General features: G+C 47.1%; 8 protein-coding genes across 8 annotated transcripts; 5 read left to right on the top strand and 3 right to left on the bottom strand.

Moving 5' to 3' along the window:
- Positions 1–818: 818 nt before the first annotated feature.
- On the top strand, positions 819–3118 carry V1508DRAFT_454204 (major facilitator superfamily domain-containing protein). Its single transcript, XM_066942571.1, has 5 exons — positions 819–1442; positions 1503–1577; positions 1637–1694; positions 1755–2754; positions 2809–3118. The coding sequence occupies exons 1-5, from the start codon at positions 1280–1282 to the stop codon at positions 3019–3021; spliced, it is 1509 nt and encodes a 502-aa protein (XP_066797784.1). The 5' UTR covers positions 819–1279; the 3' UTR covers positions 3022–3118.
- A 1647-nt stretch (positions 3119–4765) lies between these two features.
- Positions 4766–5512, bottom strand: V1508DRAFT_395711 (uncharacterized protein; the record flags this gene model as incomplete). The annotated part of the gene is made up of 3 exons (XM_066938064.1): positions 4766–5298; positions 5349–5453; positions 5479–5512. 3 exons carry the CDS (start codon positions 5510–5512, stop codon positions 4766–4768), a joined length of 672 nt encoding a protein of 223 aa, XP_066797783.1.
- A 537-nt stretch (positions 5513–6049) lies between these two features.
- On the top strand, positions 6050–8207 carry V1508DRAFT_412075 (uncharacterized protein). The gene is made up of 3 exons (XM_066939558.1): positions 6050–6201; positions 6258–6843; positions 6892–8207. Exons 1-3 carry the CDS (start codon positions 6079–6081, stop codon positions 7719–7721), a joined length of 1539 nt encoding a protein of 512 aa, XP_066797782.1. The 5' UTR covers positions 6050–6078; the 3' UTR covers positions 7722–8207.
- Positions 8208–8360: 153 nt separating this feature from the next.
- On the top strand, positions 8361–9983 carry V1508DRAFT_412074 (uncharacterized protein). The gene has a single exon (XM_066939557.1). The coding sequence runs from the start codon at positions 8468–8470 to the stop codon at positions 9494–9496; it is 1029 nt and encodes a 342-aa protein (XP_066797781.1). The 5' UTR covers positions 8361–8467; the 3' UTR covers positions 9497–9983.
- Positions 9984–10755: 772 nt separating this feature from the next.
- V1508DRAFT_395709 (uncharacterized protein) lies at positions 10756–13355 on the top strand (the record flags this gene model as incomplete). The annotated part of the gene is made up of 2 exons (XM_066938063.1): positions 10756–11488; positions 11539–13355. 2 exons carry the CDS (start codon positions 10756–10758, stop codon positions 13353–13355), a joined length of 2550 nt encoding a protein of 849 aa, XP_066797780.1.
- A 127-nt stretch (positions 13356–13482) lies between these two features.
- Positions 13483–14553, bottom strand: V1508DRAFT_437698 (uncharacterized protein). Its single transcript, XM_066942151.1, has 2 exons — positions 14121–14553; positions 13483–14067 (listed from the first exon to the last, which is right to left on the bottom strand). Exons 1-2 carry the CDS (start codon positions 14433–14435, stop codon positions 13693–13695), a joined length of 690 nt encoding a protein of 229 aa, XP_066797779.1. The 5' UTR covers positions 14436–14553; the 3' UTR covers positions 13483–13692.
- A 172-nt stretch (positions 14554–14725) lies between these two features.
- On the top strand, positions 14726–20397 carry V1508DRAFT_437697 (flavin-containing amine oxidoreductase-domain containing protein). The gene is made up of 3 exons (XM_066942150.1): positions 14726–14845; positions 14910–18856; positions 18910–20397. Exons 2-3 carry the CDS (start codon positions 14932–14934, stop codon positions 20115–20117), a joined length of 5133 nt encoding a protein of 1710 aa, XP_066797778.1. The 5' UTR covers positions 14726–14845; positions 14910–14931; the 3' UTR covers positions 20118–20397.
- Positions 20398–20497: 100 nt separating this feature from the next.
- On the bottom strand, positions 20498–22579 carry V1508DRAFT_350206 (RNA polymerase I-specific transcription initiation factor RRN3; the record flags this gene model as incomplete). Its single annotated transcript, XM_066936778.1, has 2 exons — positions 20498–22315; positions 22385–22579. The coding sequence occupies 2 exons, from the start codon at positions 22577–22579 to the stop codon at positions 20498–20500; spliced, it is 2013 nt and encodes a 670-aa protein (XP_066797777.1).
- Positions 22580–22631: the final 52 nt, after the last annotated feature.

Raw genomic sequence — 22631 nt, 5'->3', positions numbered from 1 at the left:
CTGCTTCACTGAATCGCCGCTTCACTGAATCGCCGCTTCACTCCTCCTATCCGGGTAAGTGCATACCGCAGTGCGGCTCATTCTTCTGACAGGAAACTGCTAAGATCGGTTCGGCCCGGTTCTGCTACGGGTTACGTTAACTAAGCGTTTGCCATTAAGAATATCAAAGCCCGCGGACTGTACCTCATATAGAGCTCGATGGCGCTTTGAGGAATTTGTTGAGCAATTTTCCCAGTCGCCACCGCAGAACCTTCAAGAAATCGATGCTGGCAGTGTGATGGAATTGCTTGAAATCGATTGTAAACTTCTCTTGGGAGTAATTGCTACTATTAACTACTGGCTTTGGGATATAATGCATGTTTCCATTAATCCGCAAGTTTCCATCTCTGTAGTGACTGAGTCTACGGACAAGATAGCAATGACAGCACTGCTGGGAGTAGCTCTATAGAACCTTGCATGCGAAGGGAGGATAAGGGCCGACGATATGTGAAGCCGAGCCTATCAGAGATGCTTGTCGCCCTAGCGCATAACACTTGTTCAAATACGGTTAGCGTGAATGCACTGATGCTTGTGCGGTGCAACGGCTTTCCACTTAGGCTGGCGCAACGTTAACCTGTTATGAATTGAAAGTCGTTAGTAATAATTGTATTAGCTAACTTCATAATGCAAGCACTGGCGATGGTCTGTGTCATGGCACTCCAGCACACAAACACAAGGAACTGTCCCTGAGTTCAGGCCCGTGAACTTTGCTCGTCTCTGATAAGTTTCCAGTCTTTCAATGGTGTCCTGCCCCATCCGTGCGTAGTCCCGAGCGAAATGCTCCGCATCAATAATATACATTGGTACAATTTGCAGAGCGCTATGGTAACTGTTTAGCGTCATTTACGTCCGACGATGAGAACGCCGCCAGCCACTGATCCCTCAAATAAATTAACAAAATCACAGTGCGCTGGTTGTTTGCTTTTTCTGTATCGCAGAACTAGTACTAAGTCGAGCAAGGCCAGACCTTATGCCGTATCGCACAACTCATAGAAAGACGATCCGGACTTCCGATAATACAAATACCGCAATTCCTTCGACTCTTTGTTCACTAGTTACGAAGTAAGGTTGGTATCATCTTCGTCGTGTCTCGGTCGGTGCTATTTAAATAGATGGGACCATTTCCCTTCTCTGCCCAGACTAAATCCATCTTTCCCCGCTTGCCTCTTAGCTCAGCTGATACTGGGCTCAGAATAGGTTTCATTACGTAAGACTGCCTGGGAACGGTACGCCTGTCAGCATGGGTTTCGATTACTATATGAATCCATTCGCGGAATGGATTGGCTGGTTTCCGAAGCATATGTCCAGAGAGGAGCGGGTTCTTGTGAATAAGCTTGACTTTCTCATCCTGGTATTCGCATGTTTCTCGACTTGGGCCAACACTTTGGATGTGAATGCGATCTGTAGGTTTTCTTAAGATTCTGGCCATGCAGTTTACCATATGCTAATAATTTCTTGTGCAGACAATGCATATGTATCTGGCATGCTCGATGACCTCCAATTGTATGGAAACAAGCTCAACTACCTGAATGCAGTGTGTATGATTGAAGTATTGAAATTTGAAGCTTGTTGAACTATTAAAACTAATTCTCAATAGACTGGGTTGGAACTATTATCTTCCAGATTCCAAGTAACATGCTTCTGACAGTCGTACCGTGAGTACTATTCATTACAAAATACAAATATGACTTAATTGTTAACGTTAAAATGGGTAGTGCTGAATATTACATTCCTATCTGCGAAGTCTTGTGGGGAATGTTCACGTTGGGCACAGCTTTTGTGAAGAATTATAATCAGCTGATGGTTATGAGATTCTTCGTTGGTGTGACTTCCACTCCATGCTGGATTTGCAACGTCGCAATCTTAAATTCTTGGTACAGGAAGCAGGAGCTTGGAAAGCGTAATGCTGTGTACTATTGCACATGGCCACTCGGTTCTATGTTCTCGGGCTATTTACAGAACGCCTGTCTGACCTTAGACGGTGTTGGTGGGTTACAAGGATGGCGATGGCTATTCATCGTTTGCACTATCATTACTATTCCGATTTCATTCATTGGCGTGTTTTTCTTCCCCAACGTTCCGTCTCATTGCAAGTCCCGGTGGTTGACTCCTCGCGAAAAAGAGCTGGCGCAAACACGACTTCTAGCAGAAGGCTTTGCTCCTAGTGTTGGACTCGACAGAGCTATCTTTAAGCGTGTTTTCAGGGCTTGGCCGACCTGGGTGTTTTTCATTCTAGCGAACCTTTACTGGCAGACACCATATGCGTCGTCGACACCCTACTTGCTTTGGCTGAATGACGACATGTACCCTGCGCAAACAACTGCGGATATAAATTTGGTGAACAACCTCAGCACTGCTGGTGCCGCTATATCCATAGTTTCTGCTATGTTCTTCGCTTTCTATAGTGATTGGCGTGGAAATAGATGGGATTCGCTAGTTATGGCTGGTGTCGTTGTTCTGGCTTGCAACGTCATGTTACTGGTTTGGGATATTCCGAATGGTGCAAAGTACTTTGCCTTCATTGCTCTTGGATTCTGTAACGGTCCAATTAATTTAGTCATCGCGTGGATTGCAGAAGTTTTGGCATATGATTTGGAAGTTAGGGCAATTTCTCTTGCTTTTGTTAATATGGGGTATTGTATCTTGGCCTTGGTTTTGCCGTTGACTGCATGGCAAACTGTGGATGCGCCGAGATATTATGCAGGCTATATTTGGGTAAGATATTTTAGATTTACGTACTGGGCTACATTCCTAACTTCTGTGTTTTAGTCCGTTGGTCTCAGTGCTTTGGAGCTGATTATGATTCCGATCCCCTTGTACCTGGAGCGTAGAGACAAGAAGCTGGGTATTCACCAGGTCGAAAAGGCAGATATTAATGTTGATGCCGCTGGCCTCGAGGATATATCTTCAGATATTGACAATTCGCTCTCAGCACAGGACTCTGAGAAAAAAGGTGGTGTTGTATTCGTCGCAGAAGTTTAGAAGAGTTACCATCTCGGATTCTTGAGGCGATAATTCTATGATACATCAATGATAGCATGAACTGAAATGTTCTGGTAATATACATTCACTGGTTCCAATAAGGCATAAGTAGTCAATGAGAAAAACATTTGGCAAAACTGGTCGAGAAATCGTCGGCGTAATAAACCCCTAATTTTAAAGTTTAATTGTCCCTGATTCACGCAAATGAAAAATGGCAGCGCAATGCCGCATGCGGCGATGTTATTAATGCTCCTCCGACCGATGGGATTATCTGTGTTCAGGGTAACTGGGTTGCCGTTCGGTCTATTGCAGTTCACCAGTCTAGCAAAGTCATTCATTCGCAAGCAAAATGCAAAAAACCATTATAATTTAGACCTATATAATCTATAATTACAATACAATGACATCTAAACAACCAAAATAAGACTCCAAATGATATATATACAAGTACCAGCCCTCCGTGTGTCATCATCCTGCCCAGAAGGATAGATCTTCCGCCTATATATTAACTGATCCAAAAATCCCAGATCCAATTCCCCTCGTGATCAGCATTACCAATCATAAAATACCGGATCTTCTTGGCGTAAAGTCAAATTGCGTGATAGTGATATAGAATCATACCCATGAAATGCAACAGTCCGCTTCTGCGCAGTGGGAATGAGCGGGTGTAGCCAAAGTTAACCCTCGGAGACCTGTGCTTTACATTAGCGACCACTTCCCAAGATTATTAGATAGGGAAGAACATACGGCTCGTGGTTCAGGTTTGATTGTAGCGGCAGTGCGAAACGTAGAGTCATTCCCATGGCGATGTCAGAAAATATGAACAAGCACATCTGTTCGAGTATCGCATAGCAGGAGCAGGTCCATGGGACAAAGACCAAGAAGCCAAAGAAACGATGGGAGACATTGCGAGTAGAGAAAGTGATGAAAGCAGTGCAGGGAAGCGTAAGAAAGTTTCCGACTATGCTCTGCAGGTCGAGTTAAAGAGTAAAGCGATGCTTTACCGTGGAAGGCGCAGGCGACGAACTTATAGCAGCGCAGGAATTCGTCTGATCGGATTATCGGGATAAAAGTCTAACTACGAGTTGAGCAATTAACTACGCCAGATGCGCCATAACGTCCGTGCATTGCTTTACTTTGTTCGTCTCGACCATTGAAGAATCCGAACTGAGGTTTCGATTCAAATACGGCGGTTCCTTGTGAAGTGCACGAGGCGCAAATACAGTTACTTACTCCACGATATTGGTCCTTGCCGTTCTGATACATCGTGGCATCGTCCTCGTCGAGGCTTTTCTGAGTGATATCCACGTTAGTTGTTACTGATTCTCGTTCAACAATGCAATGATTGTATTAAGGCATATGAAACCTCCATTAACCGAACATAAGTATGCGAAGGGAGTGGGAAGGAGACCGGAGAAACCACCAAACAAGCCTACCATAGCCCTGACAGAGGATCGACTCCCCTCTTGCCGCCTTGCTGCAGTATCTGGACGTTCCTCGTCCCGTTGATGTCCCCCGTGGCACCCAAGCCCGCAGTGTGAGCATCTGAACACCTTTCTACTGTCAACGTTGTTCAGACGCCAACATGCAGCGCATGTCTTGCTTGTGTACACCTCGCTGACCAGCACAACGCGGCACGACGGGTATTCCCTGGCCTTGTTGAGAAGGCGTGTCTGGAACCGGTAGTGGGACCAGGTGGCCATAGCTCTCGCAGTGTTGGACCGAATCCTACGACGCCCTTTGCTCACCATCTTCTGAGTTGGAAAATGTCGTCAAAATGACCAGACTGTACCAAAAATGACCAGACTGTAGGAACTGCACAAGTATTTGGCAGTCCGGGATGCAGGTCATCTACCAAGTTCCTGATCCGTGGCCGGATCCTCGCAGCGGCCCGCCTCCTCCGCATATAGTCTAGTCCCTTCATCGACAACCGGCTGTGCAGGACATCCAGGCTATGACACAACCGATAGAAGTGGCCAATGTCGCGCTTCCCCAGTTCAATGACCTCGCCATCCGGTGTGTACGCAGTCATGAACATCCCCACCCCGGGGTCTAGGGCCACGACCCGCGAAACTTCGGCAGGGCCTTCCACTACCTCTAGCGGCCCGGGAACGCAGAGGTAAAAGTGACCTGTGGGCCTTTCCATCGCCAGTCTGCTGTCATGATACAGCTTCTCTGGAAGTTTCTCGGCACACTTCATGTACCGCAGAAAGGCGAACTTCCCGGTGCGGCGAGTCCAGTGCTTGCTGTGGATGCCAATGGTCTCCTGGAAGCACTCTAGTCGAGAGCGGTACGCGATATCGAATACCTTCTTATCGTTCTTGTACCTAGCTGCTCCGACGCAAATGCCTTCAGAAGGTCATCCATCGCCGCGTTCCAAATATCGTACGGAGTCTCCTCGAGCCAAGGCTTTCTGAACGTCTCAATCGCCTCTTTGTTAATCGCCCTGGCTCATACCGGGACCTTCTCCACTTTTATGGCTCACAGACATTCGATATATGTCCAGCGTGCCGCAATCCACTTAAGGAGTATATAACCATGCCATCATAAACCAATGCACATGATATTCTCGCCTCCACCTTGTATACATATACCACATTCTGTAACTCCCTCTTGAATCCAATCAAAGTAGTTCCAACTGAGTATCATCTAATCCGTGATGTAGAACATCACACCTCAGTTGTGTTTGAACCGTCGGGACCTTACAGTTGCATTCGAAATTCGACAGCTTCTTACTGCTGAAATCATGCATGCTGCTGTGATAGAGCATAATATTGGCAACTTAAAATAGCCGGTAATTAAGCGATATATAGCTTGTCACAGTATGTGGGGGTAGGGCTGCACACAAATAAAGATTTGCTTATCGTATTCGACTTTATTTTGCGCAACTCATACTACCTTGGAAAAGACGCAATTTTCGATGGGGCACGTGATACATTGCACGTGCTGTTTTGAGTGACACCTCTGTTCCTTGTAACCATGACGTTAGTCGAAGAGGACAACATACATCGCTCAGCCATTAATATTAGTTGTCATATCCCACAATCTATTCTAACTATGGAATACCTCGATCCGCTACAAGTCGAGACTTTACAGCAATTTATCACAATTACCAGTTGGCCAGAGAATGATATCGAGGGCGCGATTCAAATGTTGACGGTGTGTCAATGGAATGTGGAGGTAACATTGTCAATTTGGGAACTCATGATCGGCGACGAGAAGCTAACAAAGAATAGCTAGCATTAACGCGATACTTCGATGAAGGTCCATTACGGCCAAATCCCAATGGTCCGCCTCCGAGACCACCGACCCCGCCGCCGATAATCGCACCCCGATTGCCGACGCCAACGCCGCGTACTATCGCGCCTCGGCCGTCGTTCCTGACGAGTGCAATCACTTCAATAATCTTATTCCCGCTTTCTGTAGTTTCTAAACTGGCACACAGTGCATACTACATATTTGCCATGCTATTCCCGTTCCTACCCCGACTGACCGGGTTATACCCCGCTAATCTCGGCGCGGCGCGATCACAGCGACGGTCGATTAATCCTCGTGACACCGCAGCAAGATTTATCCGGGATTTTGAAGAGGAGGTCGGGAAGAGTGATGTTTTGACCTTTTTTGAAGGCGGGTATACGCAGGCGCTTGATCAGGCGAAGCGGGAACTTCGTTTTTTGATCGTGTTACTGCAAAGTGACGAGCATGATGACACGACTAAGTTTAATAAAGAAGTATTAGCGAATCCGGATGTCGCGAAATTCATAAAGGAGCATGATATTATTTTATGGGGTGGTAACGTGCGAGAGTCTGAGGCATATCAAGGTTGGATTCTGTAGTTGAATTTGTTGAGTCATCTGTTAATATGTTTAGTTGCCAATGCGCTATCGTGCACTCGGTATCCGTTCCTAGGAGTTATCGCCCACACGCCAGCCTCGACAAGCCATCCTTCGGCAATGTCAATTCACGCGCGGTTGCAGGGGTACATGCCCGCGTCGTCTTTGCTCGCGAACTTGAACACAGCTATATCCAGACACGAGCCAATACTTGGTCGGATTCGCGCAGAACGATCAGAACAGGAGGCAGCGCGTGCGATCAGGGCCGCGCAAGATTCGGCATATGAGGCGTCATTGGCTGCTGACCGCGAACGCGAGCGAGTGCGTGAAGAGCAGGAACGAATTGAACGGGAACGCGCGGAGGAGCAAGAACGCATCGAACAGGAAAAACGGGATCTCGAGGCGCGAAAAGAAGCATATAAGAAATGGCGGGCAGGTCAGATAAAATCGCAGATGGTGGAGTTTGTCGGTGCACCGCCTCCGGGTGTTAATGTCGCGCGGATCAGTATCCGATTGACGTCCGGGGACAGAATTGTTACCCGTTTTCTGGCAGATAAGCAGTCTATTGAGGATGTTTATGCGTTCGTGGAGTGCTATGACTTGCTTTATCCACCAGCCGAGTCATTGGCACCTCATTTGTTGGCAGAGTCAACCCCATCTGCTGTGGCTTCCGAGGCCACTCCGCTGGAGAAGCCCGAAAATTATACTCATACTTACAAATTTAATCTAGTGTCGCCAATGCCACGCTTCGTCTTACCAGTTGACAACAACAAATTATTATCCGATGAGAAAACGTTGTGGCCAAATGGTAACTTGATTGTCGAGGAAGTTGAGGAATATGATGATGATGGAGAAGTCGAGCATTGATTATGACTATAGTATTCCTGCGTTGAGTGTTGTAGCATGGCCAAATTCAATCTAGAATATTTTTGTCAAAATGTTATCTGGACTGCACGAAAATAGACAGTGGATATCACTACTACATTGTGACGAATGCATTTTACACGGTCGAGGTTGTGACTCAGGTCCAGCTGCACCGGCTTCAAAACACCTTGCGAGATGTGAGCCAATATTTTGTGCATGGTAGTCTGCATGTATTATTATGAGTATCGACATTACTAGCAACAGGCAAATCAAGCTAAGATCCTGACGGCTTTATTGTAAATACCAAATAGTGGAAAAGGCTGAGTAGCATCCGACTGATGATCTCAAAACCAGAATGACGTCAAGAAGACCCAACAAAATGTTCAATCACTGGTAGGTGAAAGAACCTGCCCAGAGCGTTTCGGAATCGATCACTCCTTTCCGGCCAGTAAACTGTTGTATAGTACTTATTACCGCGAATGAACAAAAGAATTAGCCTTTATTTTGAAGACATGTACCAGCGATCTATGATCAAGAGGCAGATAGTTAGACTGATATTATGTTGGTGAGCTCAGAGTATAGGCGAACTCTGCTTGAGTTAAAGTGCTCCAATGTTGACAAATCGGCGGGGCATCCACAGGGTTACACAAGCGGGCCTATTAGGCGCTGGACGGCAGGCTTCAACTTCCGTCATCCATCCACGCCCTCTACGCCGTGCATTTAGTCAGCTATCGCTACATATAGTTCAAATGGATATTTGGAGGCAATATAAGTCGCCTGAAACCAGACTATTGCGGCGCGTTTCACATTTACAAGAATCGCGGAATCACGATATCAGCAATATCGTCCCACCACTGTCATCGTGCACTTCACGTCAATCTAAGAAATCGTCCCTATTCCGACGTAAAAAGCTATACACTATAGAAGCGGACGTTAGTAAGTTTGAAAAAGCGGACGAAGTATGGGAAACAACGAAGTGTGATGGTACTACCGTTGGCGTCGAGGGATCAACCAGCGGGGTATCTACCGTGAAAAAGGGTGCCATTGGTGTTACATGGAACGATGTGGGAGCTTTGGGTGGATCGAGTGAGGCTAAAATCTCATTGATATTGACTGAGGAGCAAAGCCGGATCGCACATGAATCTCACCGTTTGTCGATGGCAGTTTGGCCTCGTAATCAAACAGGGTCGAACAGCAGCGATAGAAAAACTGAGAAGTTGAAAGTACTGACCGATGGTCCTATGCATCAGAGTAGCTCCAGAGAAATAGCGTTAACCAATATCACTAATTCAGAACGCAATCTCTCGGAACTGTGTGTAGGGCAGCCAATATTTTGCTTGGAGAGTAACAGGCTTCATGAAACAGAGGACAATCCGGCGGAATTTTCTTGTAGGCCATTGTTCAATTACGACTACGGCAGCAGCGATCCGCGGACGCCAGGTCAGTCATGGCAGCCTTCAATTGAAGAACTTCTCCACATGTTTCCAAAACTGACGCGAAATGATCTCAAGGACGATCTGGCTTCAGATTTTCTCTTTCCATTATCACATATGCACTCTTCTATATTATTAGGCAAACAATTTCAATGTGAGAGGTGCCGACAGTCAATCGAATATTTGATGACAACGTATGACAAGTATATCGCTTTTTTTACTAATGGTACGGAATCATGGCAAACTAAGAGGTGGGATCAGCAAATGCCTTGTGCAAAAGATCACAGAGAGATTGCTGCTCAAATAGCGAGAGCGGAATGTCGGATTGCGCTTGTGTACCCTTAGTCGGGTGTCACCGAATCTGATTACTCTCCCAAGTGCTAGGTCTGTGTGCCTTTATTTTAACTTTTCTGCATTTTCTGTGGATATATTCATACTGAAGTATATTATCTGTGAGTACGTATCGTTCTGGATGATTTAATGATGGACAGGGGTATCACTGGATATCTGTATGGAACTGGTGTACTACATTATTCAACTTATCAAAGATATCTCTATTACTTCCAATTCTGCCAATTCTGATGCGTATTGCTCGGCGTAATCGTCATCAACGTCCGTCTCATAGTCGACGAAATTTTTAGCGTACTGATGACTTCCTCGCAATACAGCCAACTTCAGAATCGCAAACTTAGCAAGTCCCTCAGAAAGATTCAGTTCATGTATCGGATTGAGTCCAAGGAGTGCTGATCGTTACTGAGGGAGCGAAACTCGTATGCCCATTGCTCTTTCATGTGCATTATTTGGTCTTCAGCATTGCTGCCCTAACCCCAAGATCAACAACAACAAGTTATGGTGCCTTATGGAAACTTTAACGACGGACAACCCCTTGTCAACGTTAAGATGTCGGTGTCAGGGGCAAAAGTAAGATGTTGGGAATCCAAGAATTCAGGTGTTGTATATATATGAGACGTTATGTGGGTGTCCGTTGAAGCCACGAAGGTCGCAATCGACACGTCATGCGAGCTTCACTCCTTTTATACAATTACATTCTCTATTAGGGTTTAACGGCGAATACGGTTCATAAATTACTGTGTACCTTGGATATTAACTGGCTCGAAGATAACCATAAGCTTTTAACGTAGTCTTAGTTAAGGGGCAAAATGCCATAGTGACACCTACTCGAACTTCATCAGCTATGAATTAAATACTATAAATATATTTTGTGCCAGCATAGTTATTTCGTCCTGACAACACTTCTGCACACCATCAAGAGAATCATACCATAACTGGCAATTGTCCAGTTGGGAGTTCCAAATTTGTAAAAATTGCCAGTTGGGAGTTATGTGTGAGTTTAGTAAGATTTCGGAACGTCCTAATCCGGCATATTGTTCATATGCTTCGACCGGCTGGCGCCACTCATCTCCTATGTTAGCTTGATTATTCCGTCCTCGACATATTATTCTCTGCTTATTTCGAACTCGTCACCAGCTCCCCTACTTCTGTTAATATCTTAGAGCGGGGTCTTGAGCGGGGCGAGAATGAGGTTGTCGGCCGCCTTCATCACCAGCTTTTGTGGCCTATTACTGGCCTCACCAGCACCAGCCATGGCATCAGTGTCAATCGTTGATCTACTATCATCTTCCCCGGATTTCACGCTGTTGGTTCGCGTTTTGCAGCGCACCGGATTGATTCCGGTGCTTAATATGGCCCGGAACGTTACTTTCTTCGCGCCGTCTGACGAAGTTCTCAAGAATGTTCCTACAGATTTCGATATTCCGACTTTACTTCAATACTTAATCATCACTGACCCGATTGTTTCTTCTAATATGACGGAGGAGGAGACTGTGTACTTCTCGTATCTACGTGCCCCAGCAGCTCCTGATGTTCCTCTACCCCTGAGGGTTCAGCACCTTTTGCCTTCACACCAAGGCACTGCAGATGACGCTGGAATGCAACTGGTCATTGGGTCTGGCGCGGCCAAAGTTGTCAGGCATGACTGGGTCGCGGATAATGGCATTATTCAGGTAGTTGATGCGATAGTGCCACTACCGGGTACACTATGTGAGGCGGTTACTGGATCAGCAAATCAAGGAGATATACGTCTATTCTCTCAGTTATTCGTCAAGCATCCCATGATCTGTTTTCTTCTTCAGTATGCGCAGGATACCGCCACACTACTCGTACCCGTCGACTCGGCATTCGACGTCCTTAACGACGTGGAGCTCACATATTTAATGGTGAACGCGGGACATGACGATCGTCTGCGGTTCCTTGGCTCTCACTTTCTGTACTCGTCCGTCTACCGTCAGAATGACACGCTTGGATTAGGAACTAATGGTTTGTGTGCTCGCTTGCATTAAAAATTAATTTGTTGACATGTTTTCTAGTCCCAACAATGTCTGGCGCTTTGGTAAATATTAAGAAGTCAGAGCGTGGCATCAGATTTAATGGCCAAGTGGACGCAATCGAAAGTGACGTGGTATTTCAAAACGGCGTCATTCACACCCTACCTTCTTTCCTCACACCGTGGTCGTTTTTCGAGTTCTCGCCCCGCAAATATCTGTACGGCTTGAATGCGACTCGATTTACAGATGAACTATTATTCCACATATATGACTCCGTGCTGGATGACACAAATCGAGTGCAGACGATTTTCGCTCCAGTGGACGCTGAAGAAGCGGACATGCCTGTGTCAGCGAAAACGCTGGAATATCATTTCACAGACAGCTTGATTGATAATCTAAACGGTTCTATGATTGTACCTAGTCGCTTATCATTACCATCTCTTAGAGGTCGCCAACAGCATATTCTGTTAACTATCGACGAGGACGGAGAATTCTGGGTTGACGGTAAATCCAAGGTCTTACGGGCACCATTACTGATAGGCAATACCGCCATCATTCCAATTGACCGAGCCTTGGACCTTCCGCCCTCATTGCACTATGCAGCGGGCTCAATTTTTGAAGGGCGCACTACTTTGCAAATCTTCGAGTCTCTGGGTTTGTTCGATGACGATGTTGTGAAAGGATCTACGATATTTTTTCCGGAGGACTCTGCTTGGGAAAAATTAGGCAGTGTTGCCAAATTTATTCTGAGTTCGTCTGAAGTAGTGAAAGAAGTGCTGCAAAGTTTGATGTTGACGGAGCCGGTGTATTCGTCTGATTTTAGCAGGGCGAAGCCAAGCGACTATGAGACCGCGGCTGGCACGCGAGTGTCAATCAAGACGGATAATAGTAAGACATCGATAGAATTTAAAATGGGCAACATTGAGACTGTGGCTTCGTTAGGATCAACAGACATACTCTTTGATGGTGGTGTTGTCCATACAATTTCATCAATCCCCTTCCCAGAAAGCATCAACATTACTCCTCGACAATTGTTGGATGCTGAACATCTTACTAGCTTTGTGGAATTGCTAGAGTCGGCATCGTTAGCCAAAGATGTGATTGCAGACGATTCGCAATATATTATCCTGGCACCGTCAAACTCCGTGTTGGCAGTATCCAATATCACCACCGCCACTGTCGGTCTTGCTACACAGATGGGCCTTCACATCTTACGCCGACGGTCAACACCGCGTGGCTCATTCCTTTCTGGGTTTTCCGTCTACGATACGCTGGTTAGTGGTGTGCACGTGTCCATACTATCAGAGCTGTCTGATGATATGTATGAGCTACGCATTGTCAAGCACCCTCTTATGGAGAGCATCCAACCGATCCGGGTTCTGTCTAGTGGTGTGTCGACATCTGGTGCAGAAATCTACGTTATTGATCGTGTCCTTCCAGTGTCAGCGTTGACTACAGTTGGCAATCCCCCTTGGTGGCAGGCTCCTGGGGTTCTTGTTGGTCTTGGTGCCTTAGGAGGCATTCTTTCTATGGTCCTCATAGGGCTGTTCTGGTTGCTGATAATTTATAGAGGTGGTAAAATTTGGAGGCATCGTCAGGCATTGGGCGGAAACGATAAGAGCTTTGTCAGGTTCAGACGGTCCTTCTCTGGATCTGGACAGAGTATCATCATTAACGCCAATGGAAGCGATGAAGACGACGATGAAGAAGACGATGCTATTAGCGAGGATACGCCATTCTTAGGCAGGGCGGCGAGCGGGCGATTGGGAAGTCGTGTTAATATAGACTTCGGCGATGTAGATGAGGATGCCGAGGAAGTAGAATTACCATCGCGGAGTAATGACCATAGTCGTGTATAGATTGTTTCTTTGGCCGCCGGGGTGAAATTTGTTTCATGGGTTTGCTATTTTATAATGGAATATGTCTCCGAGTGTACTGAGTACAACAATGACTTTAAGTCTTGGTAAATGTGACCAATGATAGGTTGGGCGCGACTCCTTGTTATTACGCGGATAATGCAACAAAGTACAAAAATCATATCACCTAAATCCAATAGCTAGCAAAATATACATCCAATAAGAAGCCAGATAATATATAATCCTGCCTAACACCATTTCATTAACCGATTACCGATTGCCCCAGAAATTAACAGAAATATCCACAAAAACTACGACGACGTACTGTCTATAGCATTCTTCAAGCCAACACATCATCGACTGTCCACACCTGACCATTTCCAGTGCTCTCCGTCTTTACGACGTTAGCCTTGACGCCACCGCTCTTCTTCTCTGCGTGAACAACCATGTGGTCACCAGCGCTCTCGTACCACAAATCGCTAACTCCAGCGCCACATTTTTTCTTCTCGCCCGGTGCATCAAAACCGTAGTCGTTCACAATGTGGCTCAAAACGAACCGAGCAATATTCTCCATGGCACGGCGCTCCTCATCAATAGGGTCGCTGTGCTGAATAGTCTCCTCATCCTCCCATGGCTTCCGTTTCAGGGCCTGCATTGCCTCATTGGTCGGTGCAAGGACAAGTGTATCCTTGGAGCGATCTTGAAGTCGCAACATCTATACAAGTTAGCCATGGTGCCCAAATTCCAGTTCCAAAATCCCCGACATACCAATCCTTCAATCTGTCTGACCAAGCTGGCAAAAATGCTAATCTCTCTATCAATGCCCAACGCATCCGTCATCAATAACTGAACACCGGTGCTCTTTGAAGCAACGTCGTTGTCAACCTCGCCGTAAAGCACCTGTTGCCGCCCTGTGTCCTCGAACTGGGAGTCCTTGTCCATCATCAGGAATGGCTTTACTTCTTTCGGAGACTTCGGATTAGGCAAATAGTAATCGTTGCGAAGGTCGGCGGCAATTAACTGCGCGCATGCCGATGCAGCAGCAAATGCAATAGCGGCCGAAAAGATCGTGAGAAAGCGCATTACTGTCTAGAAAATGAGATATTCGATAATAGCTGTGACGTGAATGTTTCGAGAGGTGTGACGGTGATCAGTGACGGATATTTGCGCGGCGCATATGGTCATTTGCCCACAAAATTACGCCAAAGATCACGTGAATATTGGAATGACACCAACAGTCTGATGTGATTCGTCGTGTCACAAGAGTGGCAACCGCGTGGTTAGCGCTCTCAATTCAGCCCTAATCCACAGAATTCGTGACTCCCAACATACCCTAACCTTCATTCAACATTCTCTGCTAGCAAGCGATCGTTTATACATTGTTTAGACGACGCAAAGCAGAACCACTGCGACGAACATAAAGCAATAGCGCGCATTGGGGGCAATTGGATGGCGAGATGTGCATATTTATGACTTGAGAGCGTGAGGTACCGGTAAGTTCAGTGCGGGTAGGGCGTAGCGTCGCGTTCTTGTTGCTAACCACTAGCAATTCATTAGAGACCACACCAGCCGTAACATTATGGCTCAAACTAATTCTGCGTGCGGAAGCGGTCAAGGTACTGGTCCGGCGCCTGACGGGTATTATCACCAGGGATATGCTGAAAATATGGACATGGACATCCTGAATACTTCTCATCAAATGCCCCGGCAACAACAGCAGCAAAATCACGCGCAACAGCAGAAGCCCCAGCAATATACAAACTATGGCACGTATTATCAATCTACGACGTACTGTGAACCAGGATTCTCGGGGGATACTAGGCAGCATAGTCAACAGGACCACCAGCAGTCGAGGCAACAAGATCAGATCGACTTCGAACAGGATCTGGGTGCTGCGCTGGGAATCGACACTCCTGGCCCAAATCAGCAGGGCTCGTTAGACCAAGGTCAAGATAACAGTCATAATATTTGGACTCAATTCTTAGAGTCACAGCAGGAGTCCATTCTTGCATGGGACGAAGACCGTCAATTAGCTCAGACATCACCTCAACGGCAGCCTACTTCCGTTGCGGAACAGTCTAACGACACAAATGATCAGTACCAATATTCCAATGACGGCGATGGCGCAAATATGGTCGGGTACTCGCAGATGAACAACCAATACGGCATGTATCGAGAGCCATTTGTGGCTATGGCATATCAACAGACAACTACGTCATTGCCACCTCGATTACAGCCACAGCAACAAATACAAGAGACTTCGCAGTCTCAGCATTACGAATTCATTTCGCAGCGACAACCCAAGTCGTATCCGATATATGGACCTCAGCAATCACAGCACCCGTCTGTTGATCAACCTTACGTGCCGATGCGTCCTCATCAACCCCCGGCCCAACAGCAGCAGCAGTCACGACAACCGCCTATGACGACCGATATGAGTTCGCCAATACGGTCGCCAATGCACGGGACGATGCAAGCTCCATTGCAGAAGTCGATGCCATCTACACCGGTCATGACGGCTGCTAATTCTGCAAATGCGAAAGTGGGTACCGTTCTATACGCTCCTGTATTGCCGCAACAGTCACCGCAACGAGAAGCTATACAGCAGCAGGTGCGGACGCATAATATGCAATCCACGCCTGCGATCGTTTCTGCATCTTTACAGTCACAGACTGTTCCTCCACAAAAGCAAATCCAGCAGCAGCAGGTGTTAACTCAGCCTGTTCATCCGCATTCGCATCCGCAAGTCTCTCTTCCGGTTCAACAGGCAGCATACGCTCAGCACACGCTGCTTCCACAGCTGCACCAACGACAGCAGGCTACGCCGAATGCAGTGCGGCCATCAAAGCATAAGCCTCAGACTAATGGAAAGCGGCAGCCTTCGCAGCATTCAACACCCGTACTACAAAACAAATTTGTTCCTCCACCCACGCCAAGTTCAAATTCCTCTTCCACATCCATGGCTTTCGAACCTTCTCGAAAACGAGTCAGGAATGCGTCGGGAAATGTTGTAACAAAAATTGCGACTACAGATTTGAAGTCAGTAGCTGCCGCTGCGATACCAATGACGCATGCGAGGGACAGTGGGTCGAGTGCAGCTTCGCCGACTTCATCGGCTTTAAAGATACCGCGGCAGGAGGATAATGATGCGAAGAATCAGAAGGTCAGAAGAAACGGCAGTCCGGTTATTCCCATTATTCCAGCGGCCGCACAACTATCCACACAAGCTGGATTCCAGTCTCTCCCTAATGCACCCACGACTATCGCTCCACTACAGTCACCCGCTGCGATAGTTCAGCAACATATGTTGGATTCCCAAATGGAGGCACAAGCAGCTCTTAATACAATATCTCGCCCCTTGCAATCTGCTAAAGTCCTGCCAGCAACGAGCCAGAACACGCATACTTCGGTCATTTTGCGATCTGTGGGTCCGTCCCAAGCTATGCAAACTGTCATCAAGGCACCGGTGGGTCCCACGGATTTAGAGCCGCAGTATGTTAACAATAACGCCAAAGTATCAACCGCGTTATCATCGACGCTCAAAGCGGAGAAGGGAGATGAACTCCCCAGGCTGCCAAAGCTCACAGATATTGATCGAGATGAGCTCTTGGCTACTATGGTAGCTGAAAGCGAATACGTCGATCCACCTATGACACGTAGCGAATATATCGCCTCGCTGGGCACCATGCCAGATCTGGTGACAACAGTTCCCTATAATCGGTTGGAGTATTTTGCGAAGTCATCGATTCCCTCGGATATATCGGCAGAAGTCTACGCGCGAGAGGGAACTGAGGCTGCAATCGCATCGCGTCTACCTCCATATGCATTGCACCACCTCGAGTACTCCTTGCTGAAAAATGACATCAATCATTTACATGTGACCACATATTTAAACATTCGGAATGGCATTTTGCGCCTATGGAGAATGAATCATCATGTTAGTGTCACTCGTGCTGAAGCTGCTGGGTGTGCGCGTGATCCTCGTTTTTTTGGTCTAGCAGAGGCGGCATTTGAACTGCTCGTACGTCATGGATATATCAATTTCGGGGTTGTGGATATTCCTCGATGCCGGAATAACTTTCCGTACGTGCTCCCCATTCCCCCAGTGCGCCGGCCTAGGCTTAGAATTGTTGTGATTGGGGCTGGTATGGCTGGGCTAGGCTGTGCGAGGCAATTAGATGGACTGTTCAAGCAGTATGATGACTTTATGTCTGGTTATGAGGCTACTCCAGAAATTGTCATTCTTGAAGGTCGGCCCAGGATTGGTGGTCGTGTGTATAGCGCACCTTTGCGCAAAGATGGCAATCAGAAGTCTGGGTCGCATAAGGTGGACCTCGGAGGGCAGATTATCACTGGGTTTGGCAACGGCAATCCGTTAGCAGTGATAGTTCGGAAGCAGCTCGGCATAAAATGTCACGAGTTGCAGGATGCCGGTGCATTGTATGACGAAGTGGTCGGTGGAGAAGTTTCGGCATCATTGGATCGCGGCGCGGAAGGACTATTCAACGATATGCTAGATCGTGTCGCCGTATATCGTGCGCCGATCGTACTGCCCCACACTGTTGAGGGTGATGTCTCTTTAGTTACGAGTGGAAAGGATCCAACTGGTGATGGTGGCCGGACGATAGCTCGGATGGAGGCTAATGCTGTCGACTTGCCGCCTTTGGAACCGACAGCTGATATCGGATCGTATCCTCTGAAGACCGTCGGTCGGCCATACGTTGCAAAGACAGCCAAGACAGCTCTAGATGTCAAACTGGAAGACCTAGGTTATGTCGTCTCAAAAGATTGCGAGAGAGGAGGTACTCCAACTGCATTAACTACTCCTCCACTTCCACAGCAGGCGCCGACTCTTGGCGCAACGCTAGATGGACAGCTAGATATCGTGAGACAGCTGGCGGACTTGACTGCTCAAGACCTTCGCTTAATCAACTGGCATTATGCGAATTTGGAATATGCCAATGCAACCTCCGTGCACAATCTTAGTTTGGGATCGTGGGACCAGGACGATGGTAATGAATTCTCCGGTAAACACACAATGCTGGAAAATGGCGGGTACATGCTAGTTCCTCGCGCTCTGTATTTGTTTCCAACCCGTCTCGACGTACGATTCAAAAGCTCAGTGCAAAGTGTCGCATATGATGGGTCTAAGGACTCTGGTCGCAAGCAGTTTACAGTCACTATGCATTCTGGCGATCACATCTCAGCGGATCGTGTTATTTGCACGGTACCGCTTGGTGTTTTGAAAGCGGGTAGTATTAGTTTTCAACCAGATTTACCGGAGAAAAAGAAGGAGAGCATTCAAAAGTTAGGATTCGGCGTTCTCAATAAGGTTGTTCTTGTGTACGATAGAAGTTTTTGGGATCCTGATAAGGATATCGTCGGTGTCGCGCGTGATAATAGTGGGTCCGCAAACCCATTGGATCAGGATAGTTATCGGGAAGGAAGGGGGAGGTTTTATATGTTTTGGAATTGTACGAAAGTTGTTGGGAAATATTGTTTGGGTGAGTGGCACGTATTGTTGTCGGTATAAAGTGCAGAACTAACCGGATTATAGTTGCTTTGATGGCCGGACATGCCGCTTTTGACACGTCAAGGCACCCGGATGAAGTGCTAATCCGGGACGCCACTCATGTTTTGTCACGCATGTATCCCGCTGCGTCTATTCCTCACCCTACGGAGACTATAATCACGAGGTGGCATCAGGACCCGTTCACTAGAGGCTCGTATTCTTATGTGGGACCAAATGCGACTGGAGAAGATTACGATATCCTCGCGGCTCCAACCTGCGATGACAATCTTTTCTTCGCGGGTGAAGCAACCTCTCGCACGCACCCAGCGACAGTGCACGGTGCATATCTATCTGGTCTTCGTGCCGCAGAGGAGGTCTTCCGAACGGTTGTTGGGGATATTACACTCGCCAGTCCATTAGTCAAACCACGTCTGCGACCGAATTTACCGCTGCAATCAGAGACTGTTACGTTTCCTCCTCCACCGAAGAGCGCATATGTTGGTGAGACTCCTCCGGTTCCTCAGCCAGTCAAGCTGCCACACATTCCGTTAGAGGAGTTGGAAATGATACCTGTGGATGAAGGCATACCTATTAAGAGACGCTCCAAGCCCGGTCCGAAGCCGAAAGTCAAATATACAACACCTGCTCAATCGGTAGTAGTGTCGACACCGACTACTTCACAGTCCCAAACACAGAGCTCCTCTTTTAGGATTAATTCCTCAAATGAGCATTCCCCAACGAAGAACGGTGAAGCAAAGGCAACCATCGACATTCATTTGCATCTACTTCGTGCTCAGCAACTCCGCGATCAGCGTCTCGCAGCTCATGCGCGTGAATGTGAAGTTGCGGTATCGAAAGCACTCGGATCTGCCGTTCCGCAAAAGCCTGAGAAAGCCCATCTGAATCCGTTCATTCTGTTTCAGAAAGTGAGTTGGGATGCATGCCGTGCAATCGCGGAACAGCAACGACGCATGACTACCGGTGATTCAAACGCGAAGCCAACAGTAGCCGACATTCGTGCAATCCTTAGTCAGCGGTGGAGGAATTTAACGGACGAAGAGAAACTTCCCGTCATTGAAGAAACTAATCGTAATCGAGTGGCTAATGAACGCCGGTTTGCCGAATACAAGCTGCAGATGGTGAAATATGAGGAAAACGTAAAACAGTTTAGAGAAAATTGGTATAAGGAACATGAAAGTGCTCCCTCAAAAGAGGAGAAGCAGGAATTTGAATTAGCAGGTGCGGCAGCATAATTATTGGGAACGTGTTATATGATTATAAGATAGGTATCGTTTTTGTACTAAGAGCTAAGAAATACTGAAATTATTATATGTATATTATTTTTCAATTTCGCTATTATTTGTATCGTTGTATCGGTTTTGGGAGTGGCAGGATTAGAGTGCAGTCTACTATATGGATCATGTATATACCTCATATGTTGTCAGATATGTTAACTAGCATCATACTAACATTCTTTTCTTTGTCCAATACTTTTGAGATACCGAGTCTAAAATGCACACTGATACAGAATAACACCAAAATGAGCACAAAATACAAAAGCGAACCAAATACGCCACAGCCGTACGCGCTGCCATGCTAAAGCCCAACGATACAATACAACATATTACAGTGACTAATATTCCTCCTCATAATCGTCTTCATCGCCTTCTCCGTCCTCTTCGTCCTCTCCTTCATGCCCGCTGTCATCAATATTGTCTTCCTCCTCCTCGTCAGATGAAAAAAATTCGTCACCAGCAACTTCTGCCCATGTAACGTAATTCTCCCTGACAAGATATCTAGTTCTCTTCAGTACAAGTGGATCGAAAGGAAAATATCCCTCTAGAGGCTTCATCTCCACCTTATTGAATGTACCGTTGAAATCTTCACCCAACAGGGAGCTGGCCCTCATCGCAGGAGTGGCCGATCCTTCAGTAGGCGAGGGCGCATCTGAAACAACAAGCGTTCCCCGCTTGTTTTTCTGAATGATCGAGAAGCAATACGCAGCACCTTCACGCTGCGCGACCTTGGCAAACATGGAGACTACATCTGCGTTGCACCATTTAAGAGGATTGAAGCGAGAGTTAACAACACGCTGTAGAAGCTGAGAAATGTTGCAAACCCATTCACCGGAATGCCCAGAGTCGTCCTCCTCGCTACGAAGCCCACGGTGCCTAAAGCAGAAGATATAGAAAAATCCTTGCACGACAGCATAGAACATTGTGAAACGAGCCATGTCGATGCAACCACGAGCGCCGTTCCGCAGAGGCGTTGAGTCACCGGAGCGCACCTCAGGCTCTCGCTCGTCAAGATACCTTGATACCCATGCACTAAGGATGGAAATAACAGAGTGGAGCTGAGAGTCAGTAACGGCACGAGCTCGAGCAACATAAGATGCGAGATACTGCATTGCCATTTGCCGTCGTGGAATTGCCTCAGCTGGTGCCAACGCAGTTTCCAGAAGAAGCGCTAGGAAAGCGTCTGTAAATTCGGGCGCCGACTGCGACACTGAGAAGAACAAGTACTGGATAGCGTGCGTTCTGTGTGTTGGAAGGAGATATGTGGCAAAATGGGAAAGAAGAGTGGAGTAAAGAACTAGCGACTCATTCGAAGGGACTTCAGAAGCACTAAAAGACAATTTTAGTTGGCCAAGAAGAAATGCAACCAGCGAATCCAACTTAGTCGACATTGTCTTGATATTCGTGGGATCTAGAATTTCGCCACCGAGCTGGGTGGAAAGGATTACTTCGTCCTCTTGAAAATTCGTCCCTAACTCTAAGTTGCTATCAATGCCCAATGGAGCAAGCCTATTCCACGCGGCATCGCCATCATCCACATCGTTATCCTCATCTTCGTCATCCAATTGGTCAAGCTTGTTTTCAATGTCCACATCTAGCTCCACCGTCCGTTCGACGATCACTCCCCAAATGCCACCCTGTAATTCGGGAACGTACTCCACAACACGTAATATATTCGCCACATATCGTGCAAGACTTCCGGAATCTTCGTACTTGTATGGAAACGACTTAATAATAGCACTCTGAAGAACAGATGCAGACGTAGGTACTAGTGCGACTAAATATCTCAATAAAGCATGCCACCTCTCCCCAGACCTACCACTAGCCCCTGTAAACTCGCTAACAATACGCGAGGCGATTTCAGTGTACCATTTGGGCATACTGGAGACAAGGACTCCCAGAAACTTGCCGTAGAGTTGGGCGAGCGTTGAAAATGTTTTTCGCTGAGGGCCCGGAAGGGTTTCGGGATCTGTATCAATCCCTGGAAGATTGATAATGGCTCGGATGAGTGAAACGGAGGTGGTCGTAGTGAGGCGGTCAACGTGTGATAGGAGCGAAGACAAAACATGGTAAACTTGTCTGGCGGATAATCCTTCCGGGCTGAATAGCTTAACAGACAGTTGGCTCGTAAGATCATGTAATGGAGCGGTATTTCCCTGCAAACATTACTATCTTAGTACTACAATTTTCAACCCACAGCCGAGATCAAGATCCTGTCAACGTACCTTATCCATCTCTGATAATGCGTTTTGAACAAATGCCCGGTGAATTCTTCTAGCCAGGTTGTCAGCAGACTGTGGATCGTCCTTCCCTGAAGCTGTAGAACAGTCATCCTCCTCTCCATCTGCTTCGTCTTCGCTACTTTGGTCACTGTTTCCTAAAGCAACACCATTTCGCTGTGCGATGCCTAAACCTGACATGGTCACGCGCTTCTTCCTCTGCCGCCGGTCATATTGTTGAAGCAACAATGAC

The sequence above is a fragment of the Lipomyces doorenjongii genome, assembly GCF_038497915.1.
Source record: "Lipomyces doorenjongii strain NRRL Y-27504 unplaced genomic scaffold V1508scaffold_8, whole genome shotgun sequence".
Classification (NCBI taxonomy): Eukaryota; Fungi; Ascomycota; class Lipomycetes; order Lipomycetales; family Lipomycetaceae; genus Lipomyces; species Lipomyces doorenjongii.
This window is presented reverse-complemented; position numbering and strand designations above follow the sequence as displayed.